This window comes from Haliotis asinina, chromosome 5 (genome assembly GCF_037392515.1).
Source record: "Haliotis asinina isolate JCU_RB_2024 chromosome 5, JCU_Hal_asi_v2, whole genome shotgun sequence".
Lineage (NCBI taxonomy): Eukaryota > Metazoa > Mollusca > Gastropoda > Lepetellida > Haliotidae > Haliotis > Haliotis asinina.
Window position 1 is genome coordinate 53,777,009 of NC_090284.1, and position 19,069 is coordinate 53,796,077.

The 19,069-nt window shown below is 40.0% G+C and overlaps 2 protein-coding genes across 3 annotated transcripts in view; both read right to left on the minus strand.

Moving 5' to 3' along the window:
* LOC137284830 (caspase-7-like) overlaps positions 1 to 19,069 on the minus strand; it is a 654,824-nt gene that overhangs the window by 403,255 nt on the left and 232,500 nt on the right. The window contains exon 2 of one of the 2 annotated variants that reach the window (XM_067816833.1): positions 6,409 to 6,419. In XM_067816833.1, coding sequence (XP_067672934.1) covers positions 6,409 to 6,416 — 8 coding nt within the window. In that variant the 5' untranslated portion in view covers positions 6,417 to 6,419. Of the gene's footprint in view, positions 1 to 6,408; positions 6,423 to 19,069 lie in introns of both variants that reach the window. The other variant, XM_067816832.1, reaches the window with a different exon arrangement.
* Positions 8,004 to 17,404, minus strand: LOC137284825 (uncharacterized). The gene is made up of 3 exons (XM_067816824.1): positions 17,356 to 17,404; positions 12,862 to 13,165; positions 8,004 to 10,061 (listed from the first exon to the last, which is right to left on the minus strand). Exons 2-3 carry the CDS (start codon positions 13,150 to 13,152, stop codon positions 9,465 to 9,467), a joined length of 888 nt encoding a protein of 295 aa, XP_067672925.1. The 5' UTR covers positions 13,153 to 13,165; positions 17,356 to 17,404; the 3' UTR covers positions 8,004 to 9,464.

The window sequence follows — 19,069 nt, forward strand, 5'->3', positions numbered from 1 at the left end:
TATGCCATTTGTTTAAAAATATCCATGGTATTCCTTGTCTGATCGTAACCAAATATCACAGCAGTGTAGTTCTTTTCGGATGCTTGGATGGTATAGTTACTGATCCAATTTGATCCTATTTCAGTGTTTTTAACCTGATATTTAATCATGTTACATGAAAATATGATGTCTACAGGCTCGTAGCCATTTGTTTCAGTACGGAAGATTGCAAAGCTTTATATTTAGGTAATGCTGAGTGTTGGTTCAGCTGTGATAGCAAATATCTTACGAAAATTTTGGTAGCTATGGTAGCTACAATGGTTTATTATTTATGATAATAAAAACACACAGTTGATATGCCTTTGGTAGAGAAATCTGAAAATTTTCTTACGTAAAAACCCTTATTTCACCTATTTACCCAAGTACACAGCAAATGCCCGTGTGTATTCCTTATGTAACGAAATTCCGTTGGTATCCTCAAAACAGTTTCGGCCCAATAGTGTTTTCAGGCTGCATGCGACACAGAGATTACATCTTCCTTGCTGTAACTCGCGTTTGATGGTGTAAACCTACACATGTTATTTGTCATCATTCTCTGGATGGTCAATTAATGAATTTATAACAGGTATAATTAGTAGTAACACAACTTCGGTTACTCAACAAAGGTTCCCATTTGGCATTTCTCATGTCTGGAGTAAATACTCAACATTATAAATTAAGGTCTGTAATGGCAAATGTATTGTATGTTATGTAATATGTGCATGTAAGTGATGCAAGAGGGTTTATCAACTAAGTTACAAAAACAAACATCGATCAAAGGATTAACCGATAACTCACTGATTGATTAATTACTTTTATCTTCTAGCGGATTTGTCAAAAGGCAGTGTGTGTAGATGACTACACCTTGTCGTAAAGTGTAAGTGCAAAAACAACATCCTCCCTTCAAAGAATTAACCACCCTTGCGTTGATTGATTGATTGCTCATTATTGGTTAACGAAATTACTTAGAATAGTGGACATCATACAATTAGTTGCCAGGTGTGCTATCTTGGGAGACCAATCAGAGGTTTATCTGGTTTTCACCAACTAAAGACGTGAAACGATGTGTTACTTTTTCGCAAATGAGACAGTTGTAAGACACGCGACACAGAGCAGGATTACTTACCAGCTGCAGATGAATGGAATACGATTTCTTTTACGTGGATATTGATGGATACATTCCTGAACAAGGTAGTAGCCTGACATCGTTGCTATAAAATTAGTCTGTTTTACATTCATTTTTTGCATTTTGTTTTAATTTATTTGTTGTAGCATTCAGCAGAATCTGTACGACAGAAAAAACACATTAGATCGCGTGTGTGTGTGAAATAGGATCCACATTGGCATTCTATACAATGTATAAATGTTGCTGTTATGTTAGAAATTTACTATGAGTATAAGCAGATCGTGCGTTCTTTTATTAATTTTCAGAATCATACAAGTATGACAATAAACTAACTAAGGTTATGAGACAAAATATAGAGACGTTTTCCGTCCTAATAGTTTTTTACCATTTCTGCCACGGGCAGATGATTAACCTTCAAAGTGTTTCATTTGTTTTCATAATACATTTGGAAAGAAGTAAAAATGACTTCACCTCAGTTGATCTGTCTATAATTAAACTATCAATTGTGCTTACGGATTGCGCAGCAGAGGTCACGAACCAGTCACGAATTCTGGGATATCATCCGGGTACTCACGGGAGAAAAACAATAACAAAAGTTTACACCAGTCCACGGAAATTGCTCCGCATCAGTGCCCCTTTAAGTAAGGGCCGGACTACGAGTGCCCAAACTAGTTTGCAACATTGATTAGTCTCTCCAAATTGTAAACACGTAGTTATCTTCAAAAGAAAGCAATAGTTCCCCACTGTTGTTAGACACCTTTGTCGGCAAAAGTCAGGATCCTTTAAAACGAGGCACATTCAGGTAGAAGGCAGTTCCATCTCTGCTTCAACTGAATGTGCTGTTCTCGTTTTGAAGGTAAGCCTACTTTACGTTTCTATATTTTAGTTTTAACTGTAACTTGGTAACTTTAGGTTAAAGCGTTATAGACTTTGCCACTTTCCCAGTACATCACCTAGGTTAGAAATATGACTTATATACAGGCTGTTAAACCTCTATGTCAAAATGTAATATCGGCGTCGTGGTAGTTTCTTGGAATCTCTTGTTATTTCAATGTATTGTACGGGTGTGAGTTTGTTATGTATAAACATACCTAGATAAGGAAATGGATAATACTTGATATGTGTATATAAAATACTGCTCAAGGTAACCGTATAACAAAGATCATGTATCCATGTTTCTACATTCTAGTGTTGTAATACTTATATTTCATTCCTGTAGTTTTGTATTCGTTTAGTAAGCAACCAGTGCATTGATACTTAGTTAGGTTATCATGTGCCTATCAATGTTCATTCAGCATATAACGCACTCCTGCCTAATTATAAGTACCTAGTATAATGTTTACCGGGTTGCCGCACACTCGCTTGAATTCAGTAGCTACAGTCAAGTGAGATTGTGGGATAGTAATCAACACGACCAACTAAACGTTTACGATCTGTAGATTAGGCGGTAGACTAGTCAGTAGCATAGTTAATCCTTGCGCTTCCGTTCAGCTAAATCAGTAGTTTCCAAGTAAAATGCAAGTTGGTATTCTAGCGAAATCTACACATATTGTGATTGTAACCATTAAGCAATAACGAAAATCTGCTTTTTTCCTTGCCTTTCTAGCTTGTTTGCACTCATCGTTGAACCATGGTTTTCTTATGTGTGGAACTACAGAGGAATTTGGTATACACTCATCAGCTATGGAATTCAGTTCATCAGAAAACGATTTAATAGCATCAGGAAAGTCAAAAAACGTTCGGGTTTAAGTTTTTCAGGACACAGTGTTTCATATAAAGCCCAGTTAGCCTTTTTAAACTTCCGCCTTGATGATGGAGGAACATCAGATGGAGTTACAGCTTTTAATATAGTAGGAGAATGGTCACTTCCACACAGGTCATCGTGGACTGACCATTCGAATTCATTTAATAGTTCGGAATTTGTCAATGACAAGTCGAGAGCAGAATAAGTCCCTGTATCAGGGTGTAAATATGTGTTGGAACCATCATTATAAATACATAAGTCATTGTCAGAACAAAAGTCCTCTAACAATTTACCTCTAGTGTTTGTATTTACACTACCCCAGAGTGGGTTGTGGCCATTTAAATCTCCTATTATAATACAGGGCTTCGGGAGCTGATCATATAGAGCTTGAAGATCGGTTTTGGCAAAAGCCGAAGATGGTGAAATATAAAGAGAGCATAGCGTAAACGCTACATGTAAAGTAATTCTCACTGCAACAGCCTGCATATTAGTATTAAGTGAAACAGGGGTTTGAATAACGTTTTGTTTGACTAGAATGGATGATCCGCCAGTGGCCCTATCACCCGCAGGTGAAAAACAATGATATGCATTAAAATGACGAAGGTCAAATGTATCTGTTTGCTTTAAATATGTCTTTTGGAGACATAACGCTGAAGGTGTGAAATCTTGGACTAATAGCTGTAATTCATGTAAATTTGTCCTCAATCCTCTGCAGTTCCACTGTACAATAGTATTTGAATAAACTATCTTTTAGGGGGATTTATTGGTGATCTACCCCGCAAGGGCGACAAGCTATGTGCCCTAGAATGGACGTTTTCAGAAACGTCCATATCTTCAAGAGTGAGTGAGTGAGTGAGTTTAGTTTTACGCCGCACTCAGCAATATTACAGCTATATGGCGGCGGTCTGTAAATAATCGAGTCTGGACCAGACAATCCAGTGATCAACAACATGAGCATCGATCTGCGCAATTGGGAACCGATGACATGTGTCAACCAAGTCAGCGAGTCTGACCACCCGATCCCGTTAGTCGCCTCTTACAAGCTGAGTCGCCTTTTATGGCAAGCATGGGTTGCTGAAGGCCTATTCTACCCCGGGACCTTCACGGGTATATCTTCAAGAGACCCATATTTATTGTACAATTGAATTGTATTTTGTGACCCCTTAGGAGCTCTGCTACTGTGTTGTTTTAAAGCATCAGGCTTTGGCTTCGGTTTACTTTTCACCGTTTGTTGACTATCAGATGTTGATTGAGACCTTGAATGTGACCGAGATGATGACCTGTGATCAGAAGACGACTTTGAGGTACTAGGGAGTGGTTCCTCAGTCTGTGATGATATAGCAGGGTACAAAAGCTGTGGAAAATCGCAATTTACCCAAGTCAAGGTAGTTTGGGCAGCCTGCGGATGATTTTGTTATTTTAGAGCGTGACTCCAATGTTGTTTTTGCTACTGCAGCATAACTTTCTGGAAGATCAGATCTTTTTACTTTATTTTTGGCCTCAGAAAAAGATATATTTTGAGTGAATTTGATTCTATTTATTTCCATTTGTTCTTTCCAAACAGGACATTGTTTAGAAAATGAGGAATGGTCGCCTGAGCAGTTGGTGCATTTTTTAAAATCACTGGTACAGTCTTCTGTTGTGTGTGTCTTCTCACCACAGTGGGCACACACAACGGACAATGTACAAGTATTTACACCATGGCCGTACTTCTGACATTTAAAACACCTGAGCGGGTTCGGAATGTACACGTCAACCTTGATGTTGCAGTAACCAGCCTTCAATGATTTTGGAGCTGTCGGAGATGAAAAGGAGAACAGATAAGTATTGGTTGGAATACTTTCATTGTTTTTACGGTCAGCTGATACATTTCTTACGTCACGTGTCACCATCTGCAGAACATGGCAACGTTTATGCAAATCGATATTATAACAAAGATCATTGCAATTCGAGAAATGAGTCTTGAATAATATGAAAGGTGTAAAACGGTTCATGAGAGACAATATGTGGATAATAGACTCACGAATCTTCACATGACATGAGACCCGTGAAGGTCCCGGGGTAGAATAGGCCTTCAGCAACCCATGCTTGCCATAAAAGACGACTCAGCTTGTCGTAAGAGGCGACTAACGGGATCGGGTGGTCAGGCTCGCTGGCTTGGTTGACGCGTGTCATCGGTTCCCAATTGCGCAGATCGATGCTCATGTTGTTGATCACTGGATTGTCTGGTCCAGACTCGATTATTTACAGACCGCCGCCATATAGCTGTAATATTGCTGAGTGCGGCGTAAAACTAAACTCACTCACTCACATGACATCAGATGTTCCACATGTCGTTGAAACACTAAACAGTGAAAACAGGGTGTTACCTTGTGGGTAAGCAAAACATATTCCGTGAAAATATAAACGTTTGATAACGTGCATATAGCAATTCTTACCAGGACCCAGTTCAAGCAGCTCGCACGGCGGGCGACTCAGCTTCACTGAACCTAAAGTCTCGTGTGCATAACCCACGTGTGAACACGGACTGCACGCGCAGTTTACGGGCCTCAAAGTAATTGTTTGACACATGACCCTACTAGACAGAGTGCAAAGCCGAAGGGCCGGACATTGCCCTGGGTTTCATAGTGCGATATATTGCAATAATTTTAGAGATATTGCAATACATTTATTGTGATATACTGACTTGAAGGTTTCTGCCCAAGTTTTCTGCCCATGGCTCTTAGTGTGCGACATTATCGTCTCAGTTACACCATACTTTCAGGCAGCCTGACCCCATTGTCTATACACATAAATAGAATAATATAGAGCCATAATGTAGAATGTTTAATCGAAGTACAACAATGCAATAAACATAAAGGTAATAGTTTAACATGATTTTCATAATTAGCGTTGTTTTAACAGTTTCACCAAAAATGCACTTCAAAGCACATTACTTACGTAGATGTTGTTACTGTAAGTCAATGATTCATTCAGATTCAACTCCAACATAATGTTAACGTGAAAGATGACACAGAAACATGATTTAGGTGAACTATCTGAGTTTCAAATCTCATGTGATCCCAAATAACTAAGACTAGACTTGACTGGAGTGTCATTACAGTCCTAAAAACATCTAGTCTCAAAGCGTGTTGGTCAAATATTTGAAGGACATTTAGAAGTGAAATGTAGGAAAGAAAAACAAGATTTATCGATGTCAAATTCTTTATTTTGAATAGCAAGTTCCTCCATGATGAAGGGGCAAGCGGACACTCTGAAACATCGTGTTACTCACAAGAAGAACGTGACATCAGTAAGTCTTGTTTTTCATTGAAGACTGGTATTATTGCAGAATATAAACTTCGTCGCAATAATCGCATAGCGACATACTGGTAATATTGCACAGCCCTACAAAGCACTCCTCCCTCGTAACAAAGAGCGAACTGAGTCAATATTTTATTGATAGTTTGTTACACAACTTATTTTATTTTTAAATTCTGCAAACCATCTCACATAGTTGTTATGTTTTAATTATGATCAGCTTTTCATTGGGTATTTCATGCTTATTAATTTTGGAGTTAGACAGCAATTCATCGGTCCGCTTTTGAGACAAACGAACTATAGAACACGGACCTGCACATGCAGAGTTTTTAAAAAATAATTTCAATACCCTTTCTCTATTTACCCTACCCAGCCTTAATAGCAATTGAACCATTCACACATCTATACAGCACGAATATGTTCTAGCTCACAAATACCGTGTCCTGAAATGATACTGTATTCATGACGTTGTGTATTCACTGAACAAACCTGCTTGTTGCATTCATCAGATAATCTAACCTAGATAGCTTTCATGGCCAGGACGTCGGCGTATTAATCTCTGGTCTTGAGTTCTGATTTGATACTGTTGTTCCTGAACTCCCAATACGCGATATTGTTAGACGTTCACAAGAGATCAATATTTCAGTGTCAAAACCATGAAGGATCATTTTACTCAATTACTATTAATAACTTATGTCATTTTTCTTAAAGGAAATTGAATTGTTTGAAAAGTTTTGATAAACTGTTGTTCCCGAACTCCCAATACGCGATATTGTTAGGTGTTTTCCTGTCCTCGTTATAGTACAGTGAGTTGCCCTTTCTCACCTACAGGACGGTCGACTCGACCCAGTTTTTTGAAGCAACATGAATTATGTAGTCTGATCACATATGGCTTTGATGTGGGGTATCTCATATGTGTAGGCAAGTTCATTCATATAGTGAGTAAACTTTGTTTTTCACTAAGCAGGGCTTTGTCTCGATCAATGTAGTACAATCGAATCTGCTTTTGGAAAGGAAAGGAGTGCGTGAGATTAGTTTTATGCCGCACTCTGCAACATTCCAGCTATATCGTGGCTGTCTGTAAATAATGGAATCTGACAACACAATCCAGTGATCAACAGCATGGGCATCGATCTACGCAACTGAGAACCGATGGTATGTGTCACTCAAGTCAGCGAACCTGACTGCATGATCTCGTTAGTCGCCTCTTACGACAAGCATGGGTTGCTGAAGGCCAATATTCTAACCTTCACTGATATCTCATGATCAAATTAGTACCCAGGCAGGTTACTCACTGTAATGATATGAAGAAGTTATTTTGTGACGATGTCGTATTTGCCACTCTAGACATAATCATAGTACCTGTCGTAGAACTCTCCAAGCTGGAACCCTTGAGATAATCAAGACGAAGCATAATCCTGTTTGACAGTATGGATTTTCTATCATAAGAGATAAATATTTCAGTGTAAAAACAATGAACGATATTTTTATTAAAATAGTATTTAACAAATTATTTCCTTTTTGAATGAAATTGAATTGTTTGAAAGGTTTTGATAAACATCTTTTGTAAATGTATAGATAGCACAATCACCAACGACTGAAGTAATGGTGTAAATCCAGCTAGGGTCCATGCTGGTAGTACAAGTACTGTAAGTACCTGTGGTATTGTGGTGATCTACCTTCAGTTGTTGGTAATCAATGGCCTGTTTTACACTGTTGTTTCCAATAGTTAAAACGTACAGATTTACATTCTTGTTTTACATATTTTTGGTGCTTTAGTTATTTTTACTGTCCCTCATTGACAAGTGCTTTTATTATTTAACTTTGTGTTTTTTAAATGTATAACTTGTTTTAGTGAAGATATGGCCGAAATACTGCCGATATAATTTACTCACTACTCTACCTTAATTCATCTCAGTATAAGTTGTCATTTATATAAAATGAAACGTATACTTAAACACCATTCTTAATTTTCTGTTGAGAGAACATTATAGTTTATGAGCTAACAACATTATAGTGTATAAACGCCATTTCCAAAGCGTTTTCAGAAAATGTATCGTGGGTTACATTGTACAGAGGTATCCCGCAGAACAGAGATGTTTTTCCTTGTCATTCAATGAAAGAACTGAACATTGTAACATTAGCAGTAGTATAGAAGAAAAAACAGACTCAATGACAATACAGACTAATATTAAAATTTTTGCTACCGGGATCATAAGTTATATCTGTAGAGATTTACAAGATGAATACTGCTGATGCCATGCTGCGTAAGGCTAAAGAAAACCTTTTGATTAAAGAACTGTGTCCATCGTTAAATCAGTAACACAATGTATTGGAATTATACTTGTTTTTCGTATGCTAAGCCGCTAAAGTGACGCCATGGTAACGCCGCGTCACAACATTTGTATACAGTTGTACTGTGACGTCAAGACAAACGTGACGTCATAACAATATGTTTAACTGAAATCACTTCTCCCTGAAGACACGATTGAAACACGTAGGAGAAGATCCGCGTTAAGTTATTAATTCGGAAACTACTTGTGTTACACGCACACACGCACGCACGCTCGCGCACACGCGCACACATTGACACGCACACGCACACGCACACGCACGCACACAATAGTGATTACTATTACCCATTCCTTTTCCAAGGCAGGGAAATATCAACTTACTGTGAAAATATAGCTGTCCTGATCTTCAAGTAACACCAGATTTCTCTGTCAAGAATATACTAGCATCTACACAGTTGTAACAACTTTCAACAACAACTTGCAGACCTGGCCTCAGTGAACATAACGAACTCTCTTTATGCATATTATTATATATAAGGTTTGCCTACTCTATACAACCCAGTCGTACGACAACCGTTTGCTTGTACCAACAGTCCATTTTGCGTCTTTGTAAGCTTTGTTGATCACCGAGATCTCAACAAAGGCATGCGCTAGGTACGTCTATAGTTATTGACGTATTAGTATCTACAGTACACTAGTGAGTGAGTTTAGTGTTACGTCGCATTCAGCAATATTCCAACTGGAGGCAATCTGATCAGCAGCATGAGCATCGACATCCGAAAATGGGAACCGATGACAAGTAAGAGAGCCTGACCACCCGATCCCGTTAGTCGCCACAATGGTGCTTGCTGCAACTACCACAGTGATGTCAGACAATGACCTGTTAGTAGTTTAGTTTATAGATCTTTTATTCCCGTAAAAAATACAGAACATTTGGAACGTTACTCATTTTAACACTGCTGTTCCGGGATTTCGAAGACATTTATGTATCTAATGGATCAGCCACACTGTTAAACCTCCTCCTGTAGACATAAGTATTGTGCTTCAGCCATGGAAAACTTGCCTTTTGTTGAAGTTCCTTGCTGGCCACAATATCTGTATCAAATCCTTTCCTCGAAAAAAGATTCTGTACATACTCTAAGGGTCTGTTGTTGACGTGTTGGAGACCCCCCTGACCAGGCACTGCCCAGCTCAGAACTACGCCTTTCCTTGCGTGACGCACAACGTTGTCAAAGTAGACGTCTTCATACTTAGCTGGAATATGTTCTGCCACCTCCAGACTTATCACCCAGTCGTATAACGGAAGGCCGTACAGAGGAACCGTTAGATCAGCAAACTGAACTACTCCACCGCTTGTTTCTCGCCCATAGGGGGCGCCATCATAAGCATCGTATGCACGAAGTTGATGGGTAGCATCTAGAAACTTCTTGTAGTCGCCCGGACCATCCCCGAAACTAGCAACGGTTTGATTTTGAAAGAAATGTGAAAGTTGGGCTGCCAGAGGTTTGTCACACATGTGTTGCCCACCTGTGGACTTACTTGATTGTTTGCACCACCCGCCAGTAACGGCAACAGACGTCTGTTGGAGGGAAATAAACACACCTGAAGTTATTAATCCATAACATATTCATTGACTGTCACTAACATTTTCTGACACATTGAGTAAGTGAGTGAGTTTGGTTTTACGCCGCTTTTAACAATATTCCAGCGATATCACGGCGGGAGACACCAGAAAATGGGCCTCACACATTGTACCCATGTGGGGAATCGAACCCGGGTCTTCTGCGTGACGAGCGAACGCTTTAACCACTAGGCTACCCCGTCGCTCTTCTAACACGTTCACGTACTTTAAATTTTAAACTGCTTGAAATGGGCTGAAGTCTCAAAGACTGGGGATGGCGCCGGTATACCTGGCAACATTCACCATTAACTGGTGCAAAAAGGTTCAACTCAATCACCTGTTCAAATCAACTATGTTGTCAAGGAAATGTTTTGAACCCAGTGTGAGAAACAGTTTCCTGATTTTGCTAGCCAGCTGGACTATCTATGCCTAAACTTCTTAGTCCACAAAATAATTCAATAGCCAGAAAGTTTAATGTAGACACTGGTGTCATCAATAAGCTGCTAACATGACCAACGTTTCTATCAGGTCATAATTGTGTGTGATTTAAGAGTGCATTATAACTTATTAAGTCTGAGAGTGACTTCAAGAGCCAGTCGGGCCTGTGACAGTGAGGATGTACAGGCCTGAGTAGATATACACAAAGAAAATAAATTAAGCACCCCAGTTATTTACATGAATTGCCGCCTCTGAAAAGTCGCAAGAGTTAAAAAAAAGTACATTTATGAGAAGAGTAGGATTCGAACAATGCGTTGTAACCAGTGATGTATGACAGCCGTGTCTGCATCGCCTGTGATGTGCACGTGCATCATGCTACCCTCGAGGATCACAAAAAACAGTATGGACCAAGTGAATATTTAAGGTGGGTATGTAAAGTGGTGCCAACTGGGTATTTGAGCATAATCATTGAACATGGCTCGGAGACGATTGTCGTCGGAGATCAGAAATCAGATTATTGGCATGCATTCGGCAGGAATGTCCTTTAAGGCGATAGGACGAAATCTGGGCTACCATTACACTTAGTCCGGAAGCATGTACAGACCGGAAGTGCAGTGGACCGTCCAAGGTCGGGAAGACCTCCGGTCACAACACCACGAGAAGACAGGCAACTGTTGCGACTTGTACGACGAGAATCCTTCAGTGCATGTCCTCAGCTGAAAAGAATGCGGTTACCAAATCGACCAATCAGCACCAGAACAGTTCGAAACCGCCTCAAAGCAGCAGGGTTAAAGACCAGAAGAGTCGTTAAGCGTCCCTTGTTAAGAGACTACCATAAACGTGACCGTTTGGCATGGTGTTTGGCCAGACGTAACTAGAATCTGAGGACCTGGAGGAAAATTCGTTGGTCAGATGCAAGTCGATTTTTACTTCACGTTACTGATGGACGTACACGTGTTTGGAGACAGAAGAACACTGCCTATACCCCCAGGAACATTCAGCCGACTGTAGCGTATGGAGGTGGCTCTATTAGGGTGTGGGGATGCCTGTTCCATGATTGTAAGCTGGATTGGGTCACCATCAGAGGCAACTTAACTGGAGCTCAGTACATCCGCGACGTTCTGCAACCAGTTGTTCCACATTTCGACAACCATCCACTTGCTACTCGTCCTCAGTTCATGGACGACAACGCCAGGCCTCACCGATCACGTCACGTATTGACTTTCTCGATGACCAATACAGTGACAACTCTACCCTGGCCAGCACTAAGCCCAGATCTGAACCCTTTGAAGTATGTGTGGGACATTATAGGCCGACGGATCCAGGCACGGAACCCCCAAGTACAGAATATACTCCAGTTGGAAGCAGCTCTGCATGACGAGTGGAGGTTATTGACTCGAGAACAGATCAGACGCCTGACTGGCGGCATGAGACGTAGGGTGGACGGTGTCATCCGGGTACGTGGTGGCGGCTCCACCCGGTACTGATCATTCATTCCGTAAGATATACCCTAGTGTCTTCTGGAAACATTTTAAAGTGACAATAACAATGTTGACGTCTTCTCTGTGACCCGTATCCCCATACTTTGGAGAGCTTTGTTTCATGGTAAAAACAGTACTTGGAATAACATGATGTAATCTTTATTAAATAACAATCACAGCTTGCCATTGTTGTGTTTTCGTCTCACCAGATGATTGTTCTTGCAGATGACTGACCAGCATTTTCGGGGATTTCATGGCCATTGTGGATAATAAGTGCTTTTCTCATTCAACAATGTGAAAATACCAGGGGGTGCTTAACTTTTTTCTTTGTGTATATTTACTAGTCACGGGTAGCGGGACAGTGAATGTGAGGATATACAGGCCTGAGTGGATATTTACTAGCCACGGGTAGCGGGCCAGTAACTGAGGATATACAGGCCTGAGTGGATATTTACTACTTGTACTATTTAGATTTACAGTTTGAGCCTGCAACCCGGGTAACGCAAAGTCGTAACAGCTCGTCGTAAAATATCGTGATGTACTCGCAATTCAATTCAGCACCCGAAATTTGGTTTGTCAATAAAGCTGCTGGGCGAATTCGTGCAGTAAGAACATCATAATTATGAGATCTGGTAGATCAATCCTCCTGATGTCAATCACTGGACTATCCGGACCAGACCGGAATATTTACAGACAGGTGTCACATAGCTCGAATATGACCGTGTGTGGCACTAAAATGTCAACAAAGGTAGATAAATGGCCTCTCAGACCTGTTCTCCCCAGTGAACTGGTTTCGTAGAGGAAAGTTACTAGACATTTGCAAGAACGCATAACCTTACCTTATTAGATTTTGTAGTGATTTCGACCATTTCACAACTCATCACCGCTAGTTCCCTCCTCGCATTGTTCAGTATCTCTGACAACTTATTCCTCTGTTTTCTTAACCGGTCGGCTACCACGAGGCCACCTTGACCGGCTGCCATGAAACCACCTTGGACTACTGACCGTTCATGTGCAGCTTGTATAATATTGGTCAGATGAGCCATGGGAATCCTAGTGGTCAAGAAACCGACGGTGGCCAGCACAGAGAGAGCCACAGCTACTTTCACCAAAGTCCTTTGTTGCAACATGGCGGGTTTGCAGCTGGAATGAAACAGATGTCGTTAAGGGTTGTTTTCCTCTGGATAATGCAATTATACAAAGTCATATTTTGTGCCAAGTGTAGCGAGCAGTGTCACAAGCATTAGTTGTTGCAACTTCTTTGTTTGTTGTTCAACGCCGCTCTCATATATTTCAGTATATGAGAGCGGCCTGTAAGTAATCGAATCCGTACAATACTGCAGTGATCAACAGCATGAGCATCGATCTACGCAACTGGATACAATATGTTTCCACCGAGTCAGGGAACCTGACCATCCGATGCTGTTAGTCGCTTCGTACGACAAGCATTGGTTGCTGAAGACCAATTTAAACCTGGATTCAAACCAATTCAATTCATGGGTTATATCACAATTCTACCGTGGCTACGTGAAATACTCGAATTTGACTGGACAATCAATAAATTTGACGCTATCAATTGTGGATTGAAAATGCGACTGATTTCATGGCTGCTTCACGGTGCACGTATACAACGCTGTCACATTGCTTATCTTTAACCACCAACACGGTTAATATCAACACAATAGATGTCATGGAAGACCTGATGAAAACGTGTATTAAAACGAGTGAGTGAGTAGTTTTACGCGACACTCCGCAATATTCCAGCAATATGACAGCGGTCTGTATACAACAGAGTCTGGACCAGACAATCAGGTGATTAACAGCATGAGCATCCACCTGTGCAACTGGGGGTCGATGACATGTGTCGAGCAGGTCAGCTAGCCTGAACACCCTATCCCGTTAGTCGCCTCTTACGGCACGCATGAGTTGCTGAAGGCCATTTCTACCCCAGACTTTCACGGGTCTTTTGAGTGAGTGAGTTTAGTTTCACGGCACACTCAGCAATATTTCAGCTATAGGGCGGCGGTCTGTAAATAATCGAGTCTGGACCAGACAATCCAGTGATCAACAACATGAGCATCGATCTGCGCAATTGGGAACCGATGACATGTGTCAACCAAGTCAGCAAGCCTGACCACCCGATCCCGTTAGTCGCCTCTTACGACAAGCATAGTCGCCTTTTATGGCAAGCATGGGTTGCTGAAGGCCTATGCTACCTCGGGACCCTCAAGGGTCAGGGGTCTTTTGCACTATAGTATACGAACCATGCGTTTGGTAATTTTGTCTGGACGTATGCCCCACTTTCCGTTCCACGAATTCCACCAAATTCACTTGAAATACGAAAAGGGGCCTAGACTAGTCTACGACTCCATTAGTTCTTTGCAAACCCTAAGCCTGCGACTGTGCTATCTAGAAAACTACACAACTAGTCTATTTACTGTGGGCTTTGGAGAGAGGCTGTGGACTTTCACTTCTATCAGTGACGTTGTTTTGTAGAGGTTTGGTTTCTGTATGCGCGATTCTAGCTTTCTGTATTGGTCCTAGACTACAAAGCTGGGCTCTGCTTTGTCGACGGATCGAATCACCACTATGTAACTACTTACTGTCACAGTGAAAATAATAAGAACGTAGCTAACAGAATTGTGCTGTCTAATGTGACATTTTTGATAAGAATCATGCGGTTACGGATTCAAAAACACGAACTTGAATTTGTTGACGTAACGCCTCTCACTGATCCAACTGAGTGTTTACGATGCTCTTCTTGTGGACATTGTTTATGCGTTTCCAACATTTTTATGAAATGTAAATATTATAAATCACTACGAGTTTCAAAACAGCAATATATTTGTGTGTAACCTATCACACCTTTGGGAATATTGTAGTCTGAGGTTTTGGGGTTATTCATACATTTTTCAGCGAATTCATTAAGAATTCCACTTGGTGTATGATAACAAGGTTACACGAATGTTCAAGTTCGAGAATTATTTCGAAGTCGTTTTTGGTTTCTGCTTTGGGGTATAATGTAGTGGTTGTTTTAAAAATGTAGTTTATTTGCATATGCAATAAAACAAATCTAATTGTGATTACTGAACTTTTTTCAGCAACATAATTGGTTATATATAAGGTGAACATCTAGTACGTCAGAATATGTCTTTAGAAAAATATTAGTTGTATCAAGAAGATTTAATTCATTAAAATAAATAAGCAAAACTAAAACAATACAACATACAAAGGTTGTGTCCATCAGTGATATTAAGTAACAGGGAGAGACCAGTAAAAGTCCCGGGGTATTATAGGCTTTCATAAAAGGCGACTATATATGCTTGTCGTAAGAGGCGACTAACAGGATTGTGTGGTCAGGCTCGCTGACTTGGATGACACGTCATCGGTTCCCAGTTGCGCAGATCGATGCTCATGTTGTTGATCACTGGATTGTCTGGTCCAGACTCGTTTATTTACAGACCGCATATAGCTGAAATATTGCTGAGTGTGGCGTAAAACTAAACTCAATCAGGGATAGAGTTATCGCAAGTTCACTGTGCACAAGGCCCACGTGCGACACGTGACATCTAATTTCATGCAAAATGGCGTTGTTAACATGTTATTTTGGGTTACCTTTTCAACTTTTCCAATGACATTTATTCTATGTGATTTCATGACTGAACAAGTACTGTTTTTCCCCTTCTTAAAACGTACTTTTAGGTTGTTATTATACTCTCAAATGCATTGACATTTTCAAAAAGAAAGTCGCCAGCTGCTCCTAACAAAACGCTTGTCACAACATATAGACAGTTTTGACAGGGTGTCCAGTTTGCCAGCGGGTATCGTTTAAATGTTACAGGTCATTGGACAGTGCTAATCACTCAAAACAACTGGTGATGCACTTTTTAGTTACTCATGAGTAGGTGAACACAGTTCAGTTGAACTGACGCTAAAACAAGGGAGCAATGAGGTTAAACGTTTAAATCATTGCATTATGGCAAGCGCGCTTGTTCAGCACTATTCATCCAAAATTCTCTAGGTAAGTAGAGTTTACTATGTAATTGACACAAGTTCCAGGTGAAAATCAGAGGCGAGACTGTGCACTAGAAATGTTTTAAGGCTGGATGTCCTGCGATAATCCACACTGCCAACATCCTCAACACCACCCACAGGATCATCACCCACAACAGTGTCTCAGAGGCTACAGATGCCATTCTTTCCAACATGAGAGAAATAGTCGAAGCTGGCCACAGAATCTCTACCAAGAGGAAGTTGATAAAGCAAAATCGTAGGTGTTAGCAAAATTAATGGTGACGTATCGGTTTTATAGTCAATATGAAACATCTGTTCAATTATCCAATATATGCCTCCTGTAACTATCCAACCCCAAAAGATGTATCTATGTGATACTGTGTACCATGTGATATTTTGTAATAACGTTTGTTTGTAACATGGTGATAGTGCTAATGTTGCACAATGGGTGTATTTGATAACATTGTTGATGAGATTGTTGATAATAATACACCATTTAAATAGTAGGGGATATTGGATTACGGCAGATACTGTTGAATGTAGTACACATTTTAAAAATATTAATCAGGCATGGCGCAGATAGATCAACAACATACTAATCTCTGAAATGTGCATATTTTACAGACACAAACAGTTCAGAATAAAAAGAAAATCGAAAATCATATACAACTGGAAAAACGTAACTTCACTATTTGACGGTATGCCATTTTTAAATGCAAAATGATCATATGACTTGTGTTTTCCTCAACTGCTAACAGATCAATATCGAAATTTGTACTCACACCAGGCATCGTGTCACGCCTTTGAAGAGAGGGGAATAGTCACAATTTAGGAATTAGGAGCGTATGAAATAGGGATAAATCTACATCTTGTCATACAATATTTCAAACTGTATTTACTATTATTTTACACGATACGAGTATTAGAACAATAGTTACATTTACACACCTCTGCAATATCTGTTCACAGTCGTATAAATAACATGGTCTACGGAAGAAATGAAAAACATGTTGGCCGGCTGATACATTTCTTACGTCACGCGTCAACGTCAGAAGAACATGGCAACGTTTATGCAAATCGATATTATAACAAAGATCATTGCAATTCGAGAAATGAGTCTTGAATAATATGATACGTGTAAAACTGTTCATGAGAGACAATATGTGGATAATAGACTCACGAATCTCCACATGACATCAGATGTTCCACATATCGATGAAACACTCTAAACAGGGAAATCAGGGTGTTAAATTGTGGGTCAGCAAAACATATTTCATGAAAATATAAACGTTTGATAACGTGCAAATAGCAATTCTTACCAGGACCCAGTTCAAGCAGCTCGCACGGCGGGCGACTCAGCTTCACTGAACCTACAGTCTCGTGTGCATAACCCACGTGGAACACGGCCTGCACGCGCAGTTTACGAAACTGAAAGTAATCGTTTGACACGTGACCATACTGGACAGTACAAAAGCCGAAGGGCTGGACATTGCCCTGATTTTCATATTTGCGATGAATCGCAATAATTGTAGAGAAATTGCAATACATATATTGTCATATATTGAAGGTTTCTGCCCAAGGTTTCTGCCCATAGCTCTTAGTGTGCGACATTATCTTCTCAGTTACACCCTACTTTCAGGCAGCCTGACCCCATTCTCTATACAGATAAAGAGAATAATATAGAGCCATAATGTAGAATGTTTAATCGAAGGACAACAATGCAATAACGTTTTGCGAACATAAAGGTAATAGTTTAACATGATTTTAATAATCAGCGTTGTTTTAAAATTTCCACCAAATAATGCACTTCAAAACACATTACTTACGTAGATATTGTTACTGTAAGTCCATGATTCATTCAGATTCATCTCTAATTTAATGTTAGCTTGAAAATGACAGAAACATGATTTAGGTGAACTATCTGAGTTTCATGTGATCCCAAATAACTAAGACTAGACTTTTTAGAATGCCATTATAGTCCTAAAACATTTTGATCCCAAAACATGTTGATCCTGAAATGTTGCATGAAACCAAAAGAAATAAAGCAGATTTGGTTCTTTAAGAGCACATTTTGGTGCCATGGAAATCAAGGGCAGATAATTCAAAGGGAGCTAACTCTGGATGACTTATGTTATTGCAGAATCTAAACGTCGTCGCAATAATCATATAACGACATACTGTTCCGGTATATACCTATTTTATCGGTATTATTGCACAGCCCTACAAAGCACTCCTTCCTCGTAACAAACAGCGAACTTTGTCAATATTTTATTGATAGTTTGTTAAACTACCTTTTAATATTTAGGACAAAAATCTCACACAGTTGGTATGTCTTGATTAATTTATGATCAGCTTTCATTGAGTATTTTATGTTTATTTGTTTCCGTGTTAGTCTGGAATTCACCGGTCCGCTTTTGAGTCAAACGGACTATAGAACACTACGTCACGCTGACCTGCAGAGTTTTTACAAAATAATTTCAACACCCTTTCTCTATTTACCCTACCCAGCCTTAATATCATGGTTTATTCCCATCAGGTTTGAACAAGTGAACCATTCACAAGGCCTCTTTATAGCACTAATGTTATAGCTTGATAAGATGCATTCGTAAGATAAGCTAACCTAAATAGCCAGGAGAATTGATATCGGTATTGACGTCTGTTTTGATATTGTTGTTCCTGAACCCCCAATAAGAGATATTGTTAGACGTTTACCTGTCCGCGTTAGGAAATGAGTGGGTGAGTTTAGTTTTACACCACACAATCCAGTGATCAACCGCATGAGCATCGATCTACGCAACTGAGAACCGATGATATGTCAAGCAAGTCAGAGAACCTGATCCCGTTAGTCGCCTTTTACGACAAGCATGGGTTGCTGAAGGCCAACATTCAACACGGACCTTATATCTTATGATCAAATTAGAACCCAGGCAGGTTATCCATTGTACAGACTTAAAGAAGTTATTTTGTGACGATGTCGTATTTGCCACTCTAGACATAATCATAGCACCTGTCGTTGAACTCTCCAAGCTGCAA